This window comes from Penicillium waksmanii (assembly GCF_028829765.1).
Source record: "Penicillium waksmanii strain IBT 27052 chromosome Unknown utg000007l:1.0-4314555.0:1.0-4317578.0, whole genome shotgun sequence".
NCBI classification, from domain to species: domain Eukaryota; kingdom Fungi; phylum Ascomycota; class Eurotiomycetes; order Eurotiales; family Aspergillaceae; genus Penicillium; species Penicillium waksmanii.
In genome coordinates this window covers 3,575,608-3,591,934 of record NW_026643253.1, presented here as the reverse complement: position 1 = coordinate 3,591,934, position 16,327 = coordinate 3,575,608, and the positions used below count along the sequence as shown (strand labels likewise).

At 48.2% G+C, this 16,327-nt stretch overlaps 5 protein-coding genes across 5 annotated transcripts; 2 read left to right on the top strand and 3 right to left on the bottom strand.

The window, feature by feature from the left end:
- Nucleotides 1–45: 45 nt before the first annotated feature.
- Nucleotides 46–1,509, bottom strand: N7481_008182 (MFS transporter; the record flags this gene model as incomplete). The annotated part of the gene is made up of 4 exons (XM_057267401.1): nucleotides 46–518; nucleotides 579–681; nucleotides 737–1,404; nucleotides 1,464–1,509. The coding sequence occupies 4 exons, from the start codon at nucleotides 1,507–1,509 to the stop codon at nucleotides 46–48; spliced, it is 1,290 nt and encodes a 429-aa protein (XP_057121602.1).
- A 1,388-nt stretch (nucleotides 1,510–2,897) lies between these two features.
- On the bottom strand, nucleotides 2,898–3,876 carry N7481_008181 (SDR family NAD(P)-dependent oxidoreductase; the record flags this gene model as incomplete). The annotated part of the gene is made up of 4 exons (XM_057267400.1): nucleotides 2,898–3,091; nucleotides 3,152–3,253; nucleotides 3,312–3,544; nucleotides 3,593–3,876. The coding sequence occupies 4 exons, from the start codon at nucleotides 3,874–3,876 to the stop codon at nucleotides 2,898–2,900; spliced, it is 813 nt and encodes a 270-aa protein (XP_057121601.1).
- Nucleotides 3,877–4,743: 867 nt separating this feature from the next.
- N7481_008180 (FAD-binding type 2) lies at nucleotides 4,744–4,992 on the top strand (the record flags this gene model as incomplete). The annotated part of the gene is made up of 1 exon (XM_057267399.1): nucleotides 4,744–4,992. The coding sequence occupies one exon, from the start codon at nucleotides 4,744–4,746 to the stop codon at nucleotides 4,990–4,992; it is 249 nt and encodes an 82-aa protein (XP_057121600.1).
- Nucleotides 4,993–7,607: 2,615 nt separating this feature from the next.
- On the bottom strand, nucleotides 7,608–13,232 carry N7481_008179 (uncharacterized protein; the record flags this gene model as incomplete). The annotated part of the gene is made up of 3 exons (XM_057267398.1): nucleotides 7,608–11,252; nucleotides 11,308–12,173; nucleotides 12,245–13,232. 3 exons carry the CDS (start codon nucleotides 13,230–13,232, stop codon nucleotides 7,608–7,610), a joined length of 5,499 nt encoding a protein of 1,832 aa, XP_057121599.1.
- A 1,651-nt stretch (nucleotides 13,233–14,883) lies between these two features.
- On the top strand, nucleotides 14,884–16,120 carry N7481_008178 (FAD-binding type 2; the record flags this gene model as incomplete). The annotated part of the gene is made up of 2 exons (XM_057267397.1): nucleotides 14,884–15,058; nucleotides 15,108–16,120. The coding sequence occupies 2 exons, from the start codon at nucleotides 14,884–14,886 to the stop codon at nucleotides 16,118–16,120; spliced, it is 1,188 nt and encodes a 395-aa protein (XP_057121598.1).
- Between the last annotated feature and the right edge of the window lie 207 nt (nucleotides 16,121–16,327).

The following is a 16,327-nucleotide window of genomic DNA, read 5'->3' as shown; positions in this document are numbered from 1 at the left end:
GAATTTCTAATTCCTTTCATTGAGCCTTCAAGGCTAGTTATCGACTCAGTAATCCATCAGTGGATCTCTTCCTGTTTCACTAATAGTATGGTCATCTTGAATCGGCCCACTAAGCCACATCATCGGAACGGCTGTGACTAGGGACAGCAAGCCCAGAGAAAATGTCATAACATTCCAACCATAATGGAATGATACGAAGCCTCCAATAATTGGCCCGAGGGCGAAACCACCGAAATGTGCCATACTCTGAAGACCGAAGGCCTGCCCAACTGCGCCTTGCCCACCAAATACTCTTGGATCCTCAGCTTCCATGTCATCAAGAACCTTCTGTAGTTCAACCAGAAGAGCGGGCTCGCCGAGGTCGATACACATCCCAACGGTGGCAAGTATAACACACAGAATTGCTTTATGCTGAAATGTATTCTTTTCAACGAGACGAAGCAAAATAAGGGTGGGTGATAGAATGGCGAAACTCGAAAAAGCAATTATCCGTGACCCAAGACGATCAGTAAGGTAGCCTAGCAAGCAAGTAGATTAGATAGATTCTTGCCTTCAGATATTTGATCAATGCTATGTACCAAAGAATGGCTGTAGAATTGCCGCCGAAGCACCGGGTATAAAAATGAGACCAGCTCCTAGAACATCCCAATGGAAAATTGTTTCAACAAATATAGTCAAGGCCTAAGCAATATGAATTAATGAGGGTGCGTCTTCGGGAGAATTTACATTAACTCACCGCATCAAAGGCGGACGCCACTATTGCGCTTACGATAACGGCCCATAGAGCTATCAAGACTCGAGGCTGTCGTAAGAGCTTGAACAAAGCAAGGGATCCGTCTGGTCTTGGGGGTTTGGGTCCACGCGGCGTACTCTGAGCTGAGCCGTATGATTGGTTATTGTGGTCATGATCTCGACTCGGTGAGACCACTCCGTTGTCTGAAGAGGATACGAAACGCTCTGCGACTTTTTTTTCAATGACAGCCAGTCGCAAAGCCAGATCCAAGGTAATAATGGCAAATGCCATCCCAAATGCTGCATAGAAGCCTCCAATACTGTATACCACTCCACCTAAAACAGGACCAGACACAAAGCCCAGAGTCATAGCTGTTCCAATATAGCCGAGCATTTGTCCCAAATGATGTTTGTCTACTGCATCTGTCACAATAGCGAACCCTGCGACCGTAACCATTGCAGTTGCTCCTCCTTGAAGTATCCGCGCGACTGTGTACCAGAGTACGGATCTTGATGCCGTAAAAATTACCATTGAGGCGAATAACAGAACGAGGCCCGCTAGGTAGGGCCCTTGACGAGTGCCGGAGACGTCAAGCACATACCCGAAGATCGGGCTGCAGATAAGAGCCGTGACAGCTTCGGAAATCAAAAGCGAACTATTCCAGAACTCTCCTGCGTGGAGATGAAAAGGTTTAGTCATTTTCATAAGTTTGAGCAATAACAGCACTTACTGTCCTCAAAGCTGACACCAGCTCGCAAAACCAATGCGCTAGGCATTATAGGCACAATCTATGTTTGTTAGACTAAATTCCTTTTGAATTGTGTTAATTTCTTTTGAATTGTGTGGACAAATTTGATATCATTGTGTAGAGAAAGAGATCCTGTATTGGTGTTGTTAGTTTGAAATGACTGCCGTTGGAAAATTGAGCAAATTAAACCCACAGTGAACATGGATAGCGAAACGGTCGTAATAATGAACGATTGCGATGACCGCAGCGATACGAGCCATGGCCAGCGGGAGGGGGCTTCGAAGTATAATGCTTTCCTCCACATTTTGCCAGTGGTAAAAAGGCGAGGGATAAAATGACAATTTAGCAGGCTATTTGTTGAAACTTAGTTTCTTTGTCTTTGAGGGGTGGTCCGGTGTGGTTAAGCTTGAGAGAAAGGGGATCGAAACAAATCCGGATCATGGCGATGTACCTCTCCGTGCAGGTAGCCACCGAGTGAAAAGTTGCACTGTATTGTTTGGAAGAGTGTTATTAGACCGGAACGTTATTTGCTCGGAATTTTTCTTTCTTTTTCTTTTGGGCATTGTACAGTGCAGCTGAGAAATGGGGTTGCGTAGTCGAGGGACTTTAATTGGTTCGGACGACGTGTCGATGAATTGCAGTTGCATCAGTTCCTTTGACGGCCGCCATTGCTCTCAGGCCCTCTCTTCTGGTCCACAGGAACTTCCAGTGGCTGGCCCAAATCTAAATCTACAAAAGCGAGAACTGTTCATTGACGGGAGGGAAATGTCCCTACAAATGTTTTCTTCTTTGGCATATTTTCGTCCTGGGCCGAGTGACAAATATGATCGTGAAATCCGAGTTGATTCGCCCCCGCTCAGCAAGGTTTCCAGGACACATGTAAATCATATCACTTTATTGTAGAAACAATTATTCAAAGGCGTATCCACGAAGAAGAATGGGGGCCCAAGGAAACCACGGTCGCAAGTTAGTTCTATTCGCCAAGATGTACCGTCAGCGTAAGACAGCAGTCAAGACTCAAATAACGACCGTACTGCATTGACATTCATGACCAGACTGTTTCTGTTAGTAATTTCCATGACCAGAAGAGATACGACAGACCAGGTACCGAACAAAAATCATCATACGCAGGATTTCCAAATTTGACCGTTGATGTCTATCTGCGATTCTTCCTGTTGCGCCTATCAAACCTTGGAGTCTCTACGGCCACGGAAACATCTAAACACTGTCATCCATAGATTATTTGCCTAGCTTTATCCAGCGGTAATTATTTTTGTATGACAAGTCCGAAGTGAATATTTTGCTTCTCATGTCATGTTTCAAATAAAAGTGATGCTCTCCGGCGTTCAACATTCTTCTACTGATTTTCCAAGGTTGCTTTCGAGAGATAGGTCGCGTTTCAGACATTTAATGTCTTCATCGTGCAGTATATCCTCCGTCAACAGGCCAGGAAACTCCGGTAACCCATGATGCATCATCACTAGCAAGAACAACAGCCATCTTTGCGATGTCTTCTGGTTTTCCGGGACCATTTAGAGGATGCTTCCGCTCCAGGTCTTCCACGGACATTCCAGCCTCCGTTGTGTCTTTAAAAATGGCTGTTTGTGTATCTGTAAAAATGGGGTTTAATTTAAGTCTCTTTAAATTATGTCTCAAGGTCACAAACTCACATCCGGGGCAGATGGCATTCACATGGATTTTGTGAGGGGCATAATCAAGCGCAACCTGTCTTGTCAGACTGCTAACAGCCCCTTTAGAAGCACAGTAAGACGCTATAACTCATGTAAGTAACGCAATAAATCCGATTACCAATGAATAGAGCTGACATACGATTATGAGAGCCTCCAATCATTGCCATGATGGATGAAATATTGATTATCCAACCTCTATCTCCGGTCGGGTGAGCATCTTGTGTAAGCATCTGTGCGATTGCATATTTGCAACCCAAAAAGACCGATTTCGAATTGATTCTCATGGTCGTATCCCACAAATCTTCATCGGTCTGGTGGCACATCGCCAGAGGGCGAAGAGCCTCCAAGCCGACTCCGGCATTATTCACTAGTCTAGAAAATAGTCAGCGACAGGAACTTGATTTGAACGGGAGAACTTACATATCAAGCCTCCCATACTCGTTCACTGCGGCTTTAACAAGGGCCTCCATCTCACCAGCGATACCAACATCGGCCTTGACGAATATTGCTTCCCCTCCTTCCTTCTTAATTAGCGCGTGCGTTTCTATCTCTTGTTCATTCCCTAGATCGAGGCGAGCGGTCGGTTTTAGATCAGAACAGACAACTTTGGCACCCTCTCGAGCATAGTGCAGCGATATAGCTCGACCAAGACCGGAAGAGGATCCGGTAATGACTGCTACTTTGTTTAGAAGACGACCAGGCATGTTTGAGAAGAAATGTGATGTGGTGTAATAAAGAGAAGATAGTTTGGTTTTTAGCATATCATCTTACTGACTTGTACTTATAAGTGCAGATCCTGAGTGTCGGAGGGCAGTCGACCGAAGGTGAGAGGGGTAAGGGAGTTCTCTCCGAGATTTAGAACCCATTCAGAAGTGGTACCCTGAAACCCCCAAAAGACCAAACATCTGTGATCCACGTATCCCGATGTGAAATTGTTGTCGGCCGAGTACTTTATGTAGTAACTCGCAATTTTTGAAGCCAGAATCATAGTGCAGCGGCAGGTTAATTGGGCCTTGAATTGATGGCAATTACAATGATGAGTGAAGACTTCGCTGAATTAAGAAAACTTCGGATTCGAAGAAAAGCAATGTATTTGCAATTTCTGGCTCTCACAATTTTCAGGTTTGCAGTAATTGTTGAAGGCCATTAATACTAACTAATAGTTACTATATAGTAGGAGTCACGGTAGTAGTATGTGTCTATTTTGTAGGCTATCACCCCCGGGCTCGGGGGGATGAGATCCACTTCTCGACTACCTAAATTATAGTTAAATAATAGTTATTACTAGTAGTAGCAGTAGAGTATAAAGTGCAAACTACCCGGGTGGCACATTATCTCGTTTCATCCATCGATAGGGCAACTGTCAACTCCGGAGTAAAAATTCAAGCAAATTTTGAGAGTGGTGATGGCAATGTGGGCTGCACAGGTGGCTGTCGGACGCGACGCAAATGGGGCCCAAACTCACGAGTCATAACAAACCCCCCCTATTGAGCCGCCCCATATTTTGCGTCTTACTTCCTTGCTCCAATTTTTCATGAAAGCGAGGGGACACAACGTTGACCTTCAACACTATGCTGCTCAACACATGTTTTGCGGCTTCCTTGTTGGTAGCTTCTGCCCAGGCCGCGACCACCGCATGCCGTTGCTTCCCAGGTGATGCGTGCTGGCCAGTGGTAGATGTCTGGACTCAATTCAATCAATCTGTAGACGGTCAGTTGGTGGAGAATGTTCCCCTTGGTACTCCTTGCCATGTCCCCAATTACAACGCGGAGGAGTGCGCGAAGCTGCGAAACGGCTGGCAGCTTCCTAAAGAGCAGTAAGTTGAATTATAGAGCCATTTTGGGGACAATTTGCTAACGCGAGCCCCTAGCTACGAGACTTCATCTTCGGTCATGGCTTCCTTCTTCGCGAATGGAACTTGCGACCCTTACAATCCTGTGTCTCGGCCTTGTACCCTGGGTAACTACATCGTCTATACTGTCAATGTTACACGACCAGATCACAATTCGAAAACCGTCAGGTTTGCTTCGAAACACAATATCCGACTGGTGATAAGAAATACAGGTCACGATTACAATGGCAAATCTGCGGGTGCTGGAGCCCTTGGGATTTGGACTCATCACATAAAACACTTGAAAATTCACGATTACAAAGACGATCACTACAGCGGGAAAGCAATGACTATGGGGGTGTGTCGCGACATAGATACCATTACTAGTCGGATACACTTCCAAATTACTTGGCATTATTAGGTAAACTGCTTACAAAGTGGTAATTGCATGTTAGTTAAATAGTTTTCATCCAGTATTTCAGAAATGACAGACTTATCGCGACTTCCATACCAGTACCAAATGACGATTAGTGGCCTAGTTTAGACTACGAAACAAATTCATCGGCCGCGTTGAAAGACTTCGCAAGCTCCATCTTCAACCCAGCCGGCACAGCAATTACAGTGTGACACCCGCCATTTTGACGAAGCTGGGCAAGAATAAGCCCTGTCGGGCCCGCGCCAAACAAAAGCACACTGGAGCCCATTTGAGGAGCAATCTTATCTATCCCGTGGGCTGCACAAGCTATGGCCTCCAATAAGGTCGTATCCACATCCGAGAGGTTTTTGAATTTGGACACGCGGTTTGCAGGGTACGTGGTATAATCCGCAAATCCCCCATCAACCACAACACTATGGCCGACGAAGTTCTCGCAGAAAAGCTCATTGCCTCAGCAGCAGTACGATGCTGCGCGGGGTGGTCCACACCTGGTATCGATCGATACTGTGAATGGTGACACCATTTTGCACCTTGCTGAGGTTGGCACCAATTGGGTTACACGATATATTCAATATCGGTCAGAGCTACGTACGCGTTTTTCAAAGCGCTATGAGTATCAACGTGCACAAAATGAAGATCCAGCAAGCCTACGCGAATGGTTTCGATTAGTGCAACGTACGATTGATTAAAAATGAAAACGGGATTCAAAACGAGGATATTTATAACTTCGATGAAACCGGATTCGCAATGGGCCTTATATCTACCGCCAGGGTGGTTACACGTAGAGATTTCTACGATCGGAAACCTCTTCTAAAACCAGGAAATCGGGAGCGGGTAACATCAATCGAATCTATATCGGCAACTGGCAATTCGCTTCCGCGATGTATAATCTTCAAAGGCAAAAACTATGTTGCAAGCTGGTTTGACAATCTCCCAAGCGATTGGCGAATCGAAACATCATCAAACGGTTGGACAACCGATGAAATCGGTATACTATGGCTACAGAAACTATTTATTCCAGCAACGATTACGCGTGCACAAGATAAATATCGATTATTGATTCTTGATGGTCATGGTAGTCATTTAACACCTCAATTCAATAAAATCTGTGAGGAAAATGATATTATATCAATTTGTATGCCATAACACTCATCAAATCTTCTGAAACTACTCGATATTGGATGGTTTGCAATGTTAAAGCGCTCATACGGTCGTTTAATCGAATCCCAAACCCGCCTAGGCTACAACCATATCGGCGGAAAACCTTGGTGACAAAAGTTCCGCCCTCAGCCAAAAACTCAGCGTAAGCTTGATTTCCTAAAATCCTACGTTTCAGCACGCCAGGAAGCCTTCAAAACAGACACAATTCAATCAAGCTTCGCCGGTGCAGGCTTAGTTCCAATCAACGCCTAGCGAGTCCTATCCAAACACAATATATCGCTTAAAACACCAACACCACCAGCAAGCAGGCCTAGCAGCAGATCTAGCGTTTTCACACCTAAAACACCACATACAGCGAAGCAGCTTGTTAAGAAAGATTCCTCAATTAAGCGCCTACTATGCCAGCGATCAACAACGCCAGGAAGCCCTACCAATCGTGCACTAGATCAACTAATCAAGGGTTGCCACCTAGCGCTTCAAAGCGGTATCCTACTTGCTGAGGAAAATAAAGTACTACGCAGATTCAACGAAAAGAAACGTCAAAAGCGCAATAGGTCTAATCTCCAGATTGAACGTCAGGAAGGCCTATCGGTTGCTGAGTTTATAGAGCAGGAAGCGTTGCCAGTAGTGCCTACTGAATCAATTCAACCTGATCAAAGCGAACACGCTCAGCAGCCTACCGAGCGCACTGGGCCTACAACCAAGCGTGTATTTAGGTGTTCTGGATGTAATAATTCAGGGCATCGAATTAATTACTGCCCTAGTAACCTAGTTTGAATCAATATATTTGGTGGTAGTTGGATAATCATGTATTGAAGATCTATATGTGATGGGGTGTTCCGAATACTAGTGAAATACGTTACCAGGTCCAAGCGCAGATGGCCCGATACAAGGTAGGGAAGGGACACCCTGATTCGCCATCCGTAAGGAGAAAAGGTTCGGGAAGGCAAGATCAAGCAATTATCGAGATTTTCGTTAAAACAAGTTGACGATTGCCTAGTGCCTGCTCACGGCGGTCTGCCACAGGGGCGTCTCACCATACTCGCGCCCTTCTTGAGTAGTAGCTTTACGATAGCCACATGGCCCTTCGCGGCACCCTGGAGCAGCGGTGTCTCACCAAGATTATCCTTAGCCTCGCCGTCGGCGCCCTTCTCAAGCAGCAGCTTGACGGTTACCTCGTGCCCGTTCTTAGCGGCCCACCATAGCGGCGTCCGACTCTGCTCGTTCTTGGCCTCGACGTTGGCGCCCTTCTCGAGCAGTAGCTTAACGATAGCTTCGTACCCGCTTGCGGCAGCCTGCCATAGTGGCGTCCGACTTTGCTTGTCCTTAGCCTCGACATCAGCACTCGTTTCGAGTAGCAGCTTGACAATTGCCTCGTGCCCCTTCGCAGCCGCCTGCCATAGTGGTGTCTGATCATCCTTGTCCTTAGCCTCTATGTTGGCACCCTTCTCAAGCAGCAGCTTAACGGTTACCTCGTGCCCGTTCTTAGCGGCCCACCATAGCGGCGTCTGACTCTGCTCGTTCTTAGCCTCGATGTTGGCGCCTTTCTCGAGTAGTAGCTTAATGATAGCTTCGTACCCGCTTGTGGCAGCCTGCCATAGTGGCGTCCGACTCTGCTTGTCCTTAGCCTCGATATTGGCGTCTTTTTCGAGTAGTAGCTTAACGATCGTCTCGTACCCACTTGTAGCAGCATACCATAGCGGCGTCCGACTCTGCTTATCCTTAACCTCGATATCAGCGCCCTGGTCAAGTAGCAGCTTAACAATAGACTTATGCCCATTTGCGGTACTCTGGTGTAGCGGTGTCTCGCTAAAATTATCCTTAGCCCCGACATCAGCGCCATTCTTAAGTAGCAGCTTAACGATTGCCTTATGCCCACTTGTAGCAGCCTGCCATAGCGGCGTCTGGCTATAATCCTCCCTAGCCTCGACATCAGCTCCCGTCTCGAGCAGTAGCCTAACGATAGCTTTGTGCCCGCTTGCAGCAGCCTGCCATAGTGGCGTCCGAATTAGCTTGTCCTTAGCCTCAACATTAGCTCCCGTTTCGATTAGCAGCTTGACGATTGTCTCGTGCCCCTTCGCAGCCGCCTGCCATAGCGGCGTCCGACTTTGCTTGTCTTTAACCTCGACATCGGCGCCTTTCTCAAGTAGCAGCTTGACGATTGCCTCGTGCCCGCTTGTAGCAGCATACCATAGCGGTGCCTGACCTTGCTTATCCTTAGCCTCGATATTAGCACCCGTTTCGAGTAGCAGCTTAGCTATTGACTCGTGCCCGCTTACAACCGCACACCACAGCAGCGTTTGACTCTGGTTATCCTTAGCCTCAACATCAGCGCCCTTCTCGAGTAGCAGCTTAACAATGGCCTCGTGCCCGCTCGCGGCGGCACACCATAGTGGCGTCTGACCATGCTCGTCCTTGGCCTCAACGTTGGCGCCCTTCTCGAGCAGTAGCTTAACGATAGCTTCGTACCGGCTCGCGGCGACCCACCACAGCGGCGTTCGACTCTGGATATCCTTAACCTCGACATCAGCGCCCTTCTCAAGTAGCAGCTTGACGATAGCCTCGTGCCCGCTCGCAGCCGCACACCATAGTGGCGTCCGACTATACTCGTCCTTAGCCTCTATATCAGCGCTCTTCTCGAGTAGTAGCTTAATGATAGCCTCGTTCCCGCTCACGGCGCCCTGGCGCAGCGGTGTCTCACTAAAATTATCCTTGACCCCAACGTCGGCGCCCTTCTCAAGTAGCAGCTTGACAGTGAGCTCATTTCCGTTCGTAGCGCCCCACCACAGGGGCGTCCGACCCTGATTATCCTTAACACTGACGTCGGCACCAGTCTCGAGTAGCAGTTTAACGATTGCCTCCTTCCCCTTCGCGGCGGCCTGCCATAACGGCGTCCGACCATTATCGTCCTTAACCTCGACATCAGCACCAGTCTCAAGTAGCAGCTTAACGATGGCCTCGTGCCCCTGTGCGGCGGCCTGACATAACGGCGTCTGACCATCCTCGTCCTTAACCTCGACATCAGCACCAGTCTCGAGTAGTAGCTTAACAATGGCCTCGTGCCCCTTTGCGGCGGCCTGCCATAACGGTGTCTGGCCATCCTCGTCCTTAACCTCGACATCAGCACCAGTCTCGAGTAGTAGCTTAACAATGACCTCGTGCCTATTCGCAGCGGCCCACCATAGCGATGTCTGACTATAATCATCCTTAGTCTTGACATCAGCACCAGTCTTAAGTAGTAGCTTAACGATAGCTTCATGCCCCTTCGCGGCCGCCTGCCACAGTGGCGTCTGACTATGCTCGTCCTTAGCCTCAACGTTGGCGCCCTTCTCGAGCAGTAGCTTAACGATAGCTTCGTACCCGCTTGCAGCGGCCTGCCATAGTGGTGTCTGACTTTGCTTGTCCTTAGCCTCGATATCAGCATTTGTTTTGAGTAGCAGCTTAACGATTGCCTCATGCCCCTTCGCGGCCGCCTGACATAGTGGCGTCCGACCATACTCGTCCTTAGCCTCAACGTTGGCACCCTTCTCAAGCAGTAGCTTAACGATAGCTTCGTACCCGCTTGCAGCGGCCCACCATAGCGGCGTCAGGCTCTGCTTGTCCTTAGCCTCGACGTTGGCACCATTCTCGAGCAGTAGCCTAACGATAGCTTCGTGCCTGCTTGCAGCAGCCTGCCATAGTGGCGTCTGACTATGCTCGTCCTTAGCCTCAACGTTGGCGCCCTTCTCGAGCAGTAGCTTAACGATAGCTTCGTACCCGCTTGCGGCAGCCTGCCACAGTGGCGTCCGACTTTGCTTAGCTTTGGCCTCAACATCGGCGTCCGTCTCGAGTAGCAGCTTAACAGTGGCCTCGTGCCCATTCATGGCGGCCCACCACAGCGGCGTCCGACCTTGCTTGTCCTTGGCCTGGACATCGGCACCCTTTTCGAGCAGAAGCTTGACGATGACATGGTGGCCATAGTATGACGCTATGATGAGATCTGTAAAATGTTCCGTATTGTCCCAGAAGGTATTCTTCCAATAAATTTCAAACCATATCGTGTAGCTGCTTGAATCTGGATCGCAAATTCTTAGAGCAAACGGTATAATACCGGCATCATCGACAATACAAGCCTCGCGGAAATGGGCGCCCCAAGTTTGAGCTGAGTAATTTAAGAACGCGCCCCTATCAAAAGTGTGGCCGTTTTCCGCGTTCGCATCTGTCGATAGAGTATCGTTGGAGTTGAACAAGTTCAGATAAAGCACGCAAAGCTCTGCAAGAACGGCGTGTGCAGCTTGGGTAGTGATAGAGTGATGCCAATGCAGCTCTGTCGAAACAGCCGTGGGCGAAGCCGAATCTGCGACGAGAAACTCGCGAGCCGTTTGGTGAAGGAAATAAATACTGCCTTGATGGATTGAGACGAATAAACCACACCAAGATCTGAGACGTGTCTTAAAATGCTCATCGTTTTCTAGGTCGAGGTCTTGAATAGACTGTGATGTGTCATCTATATTTATGGCAACGTTCATTTCCGAGAGGGTTAGTGGCCGTTTCGCTGCCAAGATAATACTTAAGACTTTCCGAACCATCGGATCTTCTTTAGTCTTATTGAGGATTTGCTCATATGCCTCGTTGATACTCCTCGGAAGTGTTGCGATAGCAGAGTCAACCCCCTTTACTGTTTTTTTAAAGTCTTCTTTTCTCCAAGTAGTCGAACACAAGGTATACCCATAGATAAGTGCGGTGGGTAGTCTCCTGTAATCTTTTCTCCAGGTGATCCTTGATTTGGAGCGAGAGGCGCTTCGTTATCGACAGCTGATTGATCCGGCACGCAATGACGTGATTCACCTCCTGGATGATTGTTTCCGACTCTTCCTCTCCTGGGATATGGATATTTGGGAAATCTTCTAACAGGCCGCGGAACTTGGATACAATCTGGTCATATGGGCGGCAGGTCAGAAGATACTTTAATTTGCCGTAGCCTGACTGGTCGCTACGGAATTGGCTCGCCACATTTCGCACCAAGTCTGCAAACTCTGATCCGGCACATTCATCCAGGGCATCAAGAACCATGACTACAGGTCCCGTCTTGGGATCTTTTATCGTGTTTTGTATAATCTTCCAGAGGGATTGTATAGAGTCGATTAGACCTTGTCCATCCTTGTAGAATTGTGGCATGGCATGTTCGATCAGAGACGGCTTCTGGGAGAAGAGCTGGTGAAGCAAGGCACAAAGCGCCTGCCGCACGGTGTTTTGGTCTTGCTCTTTGAAAAAGAAGTAGCAGATTGTTGTCGATCGTGGCAGGCCCTGGTCAATCAGGTACTTGGCTAGCACCGACTTTCCACAGCCAGGATCTGCCGAGACTAGTAAGGGCCCAGACTCTTGGTTTAACCACGTCTGGAAGTGCCCGTGGTTGAGGAACCACATACAAGTGCCTTCAACCCTCTCTTCCACCCGCTCTTTATACCATTCGTATGTGTTGCCAGTTGTGAGACGGAAGAGCTGGTGACACTTCCGCTCGTCTTCGGACAGCTTTTCCTTGGCTAGATCTTTCTGGGCTTGGAGATGCTCCTTTGCAACGTCCCGGTGCTCTTCTGCAACATTTTGGAGGCCTGCACATAGGATTAACACGTATAAATAATATGATTTTTAACCTTGGAATTACCGGATAAAATATCGCTGATCTTCCTTTCAGCTTCAACCCCATTTGGAGCTATTCGACAGAGAAGATCCTTCGCATATGCAGCAGCCACCATTGCTGCATAACCCTGCCACTCTTTATTCTTATGGGAATCAGAGTAGTCGCACATACCGCGGATAACTAGGCAAGGAAAATGGTTCATCAACCCCGCCGCTTCCATTTCAAAGCATAGAATGTCTTCTTCCGCGGCGAGCTTATCCCTAACCAACGCATCCTTCATTAGTTGGTCTGCTGAGGCAATAAGGCCGTAGTGGATGGTCGGATCATCCTCGTTTTGAGTTCGTTCAGATCGCACAATCAGCTTTGATAGATCGGTGCCACACGATACCACGCAACTTGAGTCGTCATCTTCAGGATGTACGACCCTGGACTGATACAGTCTGTCACTGCTTGGGTCTGGCCGGCTATACTTCTTCTGCAGTCTTGGCTTCTTCTGGAGAATGCTTTTTATGACCTTTTCAATGCCATGACCATCGATCTCATACTGACCACCAAGTGCAGTCACTGCTGCAAGGAGGAGATTCGGCGGTTGATTTTGTAAACCCGTCGGCCTGAACCTCTGATCTTGAATTGTTTTGCCGAAGTTGTACTGGAACACACCCCCTCTCCCCGCTCGAGGAGCGCTGACCACAATGTCGCCCAGACGGATATCATGCTTTCGGCTTGGCGCACCGCCCCCAATGCCGACCATCAGGCCAATTTTCACATTAGGAAAGCTGTGCATCATATCCCTGGCGACGCCTGTAGCAGAGGATATGCCGTACTGACCGTCAGGCAAGACAGCAATGACGACATTGTGTTCTCCTATTTTTCCCAGTGTATAAGCGTTGTTGTCATTTGGAGACACAGCCACATGTCCTCTATGCTCCTCGTCGAGGAATGCTAGCGCAGCAACGTATTCCGTTTTTATAGCGCATATCCACCCAACCACGTAGTCGTTAGGTTGAGACATGCTCGCTTGCAGGATCGCCCAGGGGCAGGGTGAGCTAGGAAGAATGATTAGTGTTCGGTCGCCGAGGTTTCTTTAGAAGATTATTTCCCTCCACCTTTCCTGGCCTGGACAAATTGGATCCGCCTGCAGACCACTATGATCGCTAAGCACAACAACTAGCCTAAAAACGCAACTTGGCCCCTCTAATCGTAGAGGTTCAGGTAGATTTAAGTTCTGTGCTGGATATCAATGGACAGAGCGCACAGTATCCCAAAAGAACAACGCTTATGAAAGACGGCACGGCTGAAATAAAAAGCGGTCGGGCAACATTGGGTAGAAGAGGGCTGGAGAACTGCTAAGACCACTGGCGTTTACTCGCAGTTGAATGGGCCCCTCTCGCCCAATCATATGATTCTCTTTCTGGTACGAGAGCGGTATCACACCGCCAATCATGCGTTATTATTGTGTCTCGTCTCCTTAAGGTGTCTGCTGATGGCGAATTCTACAAGACAGCAGAGTCAAGTACTCGAGTTCGGGCTTCCCCAATCACCGAAGCATATCTAGTTGTCGTTTACAGTCATTCTCGAAATCGCCTTGACAAACATTCGACGAGGTAGCTGGAGTTTGGTCACACGGAGAGAGACGGAGACTGGATTGCATACTGTGTATTGTTTATCTTTGTCACTTAAAGAACGCAACCTTGTCAGTTGCCATGCAGGACCAGCGCTTTTACCTAGCGACTTCCGGCTGGATTCATACTGATTGCATCCCACTATAGGGAGGGCTTAGGCAAGGTGAAGAGGTGAGAACGGGGTGACACCGGGTGAGAATCATACTTTGTCATGCAAGGATCGCGCTTTGACCTTCCAAGCTGAAGTCAAGCATGCATCATTGGCTGGTCTACTACCACCTGAAGCACTAGTCTCCTTTGCACCTGCACATAGCCACCTGCTGTGTGCAATGAAAGCGAGGGTACTCTCACATCTGGTCGGCTAAAGAGCGCATCATCTGACCCTGCTACCCACACCATAAACAACTGAATTAAAATCCCATGTGTGAAAGACCAGCCAACGATGTCACTGCTAATGCTGGGTGTTTTCGGAGTGTACGACAACATCATCGCCTACTACACAACCTCAAAATACCGCGCCTTACACACTTTGCTCCGCTAAAGAAGGTTTTACTCTACTCTATGGACAATTTCGTGGATAATCATTCAGTATCATGTCTATCCAAAACAGGTTATCTGGTGATATATGCAGTCCGACTCTGGATTATCTCATTGATTATCTTTGCTTTTGCGATATTCAGGCAAGGCCCATTTCAACATCCATTCTGAATTGAGAGTTTGATTGGTAGTAGGGCGACTAGCAGGCCTGAATGAGAGCATCGGTCGCAGCATATCAAACAATGTTTCCTTCTCTTCTGCTTCAAATGACGACATTCCGCTATCTCGCCTGGGCTGTTGCACGCTATCCTCAAAACGATCGTCCCAGGATTGAAAAGACCTGCGATGCTTTGGCTTACCGTCTTCATCGAATTTATGCCTTCGCGCATCCCATCTCCCCACCCATTCGGATGGCAGAATACCAAGGCTGTCAACGTGTTCACGTGTCATATCATCTGCTGTTGCGAGAAATCCTTCAAAGGCCGCTGAGCGATAATAGACCATATGGTACTGGCGACAGTGCAAATATCCGATGAAAAAGATAGCGATTCGTTAGATTCAAACCGTGCCTCGGGGGAGGCCGGTATTCAGGGTTTCGAAGCATACGAGGCAGCTGACCGTGCCAATCTTCAGGTTGTTGGTGGAGAGTGCCCTACGGTCGGACTGGCTGGAGGATATAGTCAGGGGGGGTGGCCACTCCGCTCTCGCCTCGCGCTACGTCCTTGCAGCAGATCAAGTCTTGGAATGGAAAGCCATCGACGGTCAAGGCAAAATGCGGACTGCTCGACGTGACAATGAGAATTCAGATCTTTTTTGGGCTTTAAGCGGAGGTGGTGGAGGCACTTACGCTGTAGTCTACGAGATGACTTCTAATGCACACCCGGGCACGCCAGTCTCTGGTCTTCACCTTTCTTTCGACAACACCAATATCTCCCAGGACGCATTTTACGAAGCTATATCTATTTTTCACGCCAACCTTCCGGCCCTTGTTGATGCTGGTGCTATGAGTATTTGGTTTTATACCAACACCACTTTTGCCATTTCCCCCCTTACCGGACCGAATATACCCAAAGCGGAGTTAATCTCCTTATTACAGCCTTTTCTCGAGGCGTTAAACAGGATCAGTATTCATTATACCATGAGAGCCTCACAGTATAGCAGCTATTATAACCAGTTCAAGGGCGAACAAGGGACGATCGGCGTGGGCGAGGCTCAATACGGCGGCTGGCTCATCCCTAGATACCTGGTCGAGGATAGCAATGAGGAAGTGACCAAAGCCTATCGTGAAATTACTGAGAATGGTGGAACGTTCATTGGTGTCGGCTTGAACGTATCCCATGAGGTTGCTGGTGATGTCTACAACTCGGTTCTCCTGGCCTGGAGAGAGACTATTATCGCGACAACCCTGACTACTCCGTGGAAATGGGGCTCCGAAAATTATGAGGAGATGGTAGCTTTGCAATTGAAAATGACTGAAATTTTCATGCCTAAGCTCGAAGCCATCGCTCCTCACTCGGGTGCATATATGAACGAAGGCGACTTCCGTCAACCCGACTGGCAGAAAGCTTTCTACGGGCGTAACTATCGCACTTTACGCACTATCAAAGCGAAGTACGACCCAAATGATGTCTTTTTCGGCAAAACTGCTGTTGGAACCGACGAGTGGGTGGAGCGCCAGGATGGCCGACTTTGTCGCGTTAGCCAATGGCAAGTGGATTGGCTGCAGTTTGGATCTCAATAAAATAATTATCAGACGGTGTACGCTGAATCTTCAAGACTTATATTAATACTTATAGATTTCCGAAAATATGAAGAGTTATGTCAAAATAAATGCTTGCTAGCTGTCCGGTGTTAAATTTCGGTTTGATCATTTATATGATGCCATAAAAGTCTCTATACGATAAAACCGAGTAATTTGGGGCTGCTATGCACTATAAACCTACTGCGA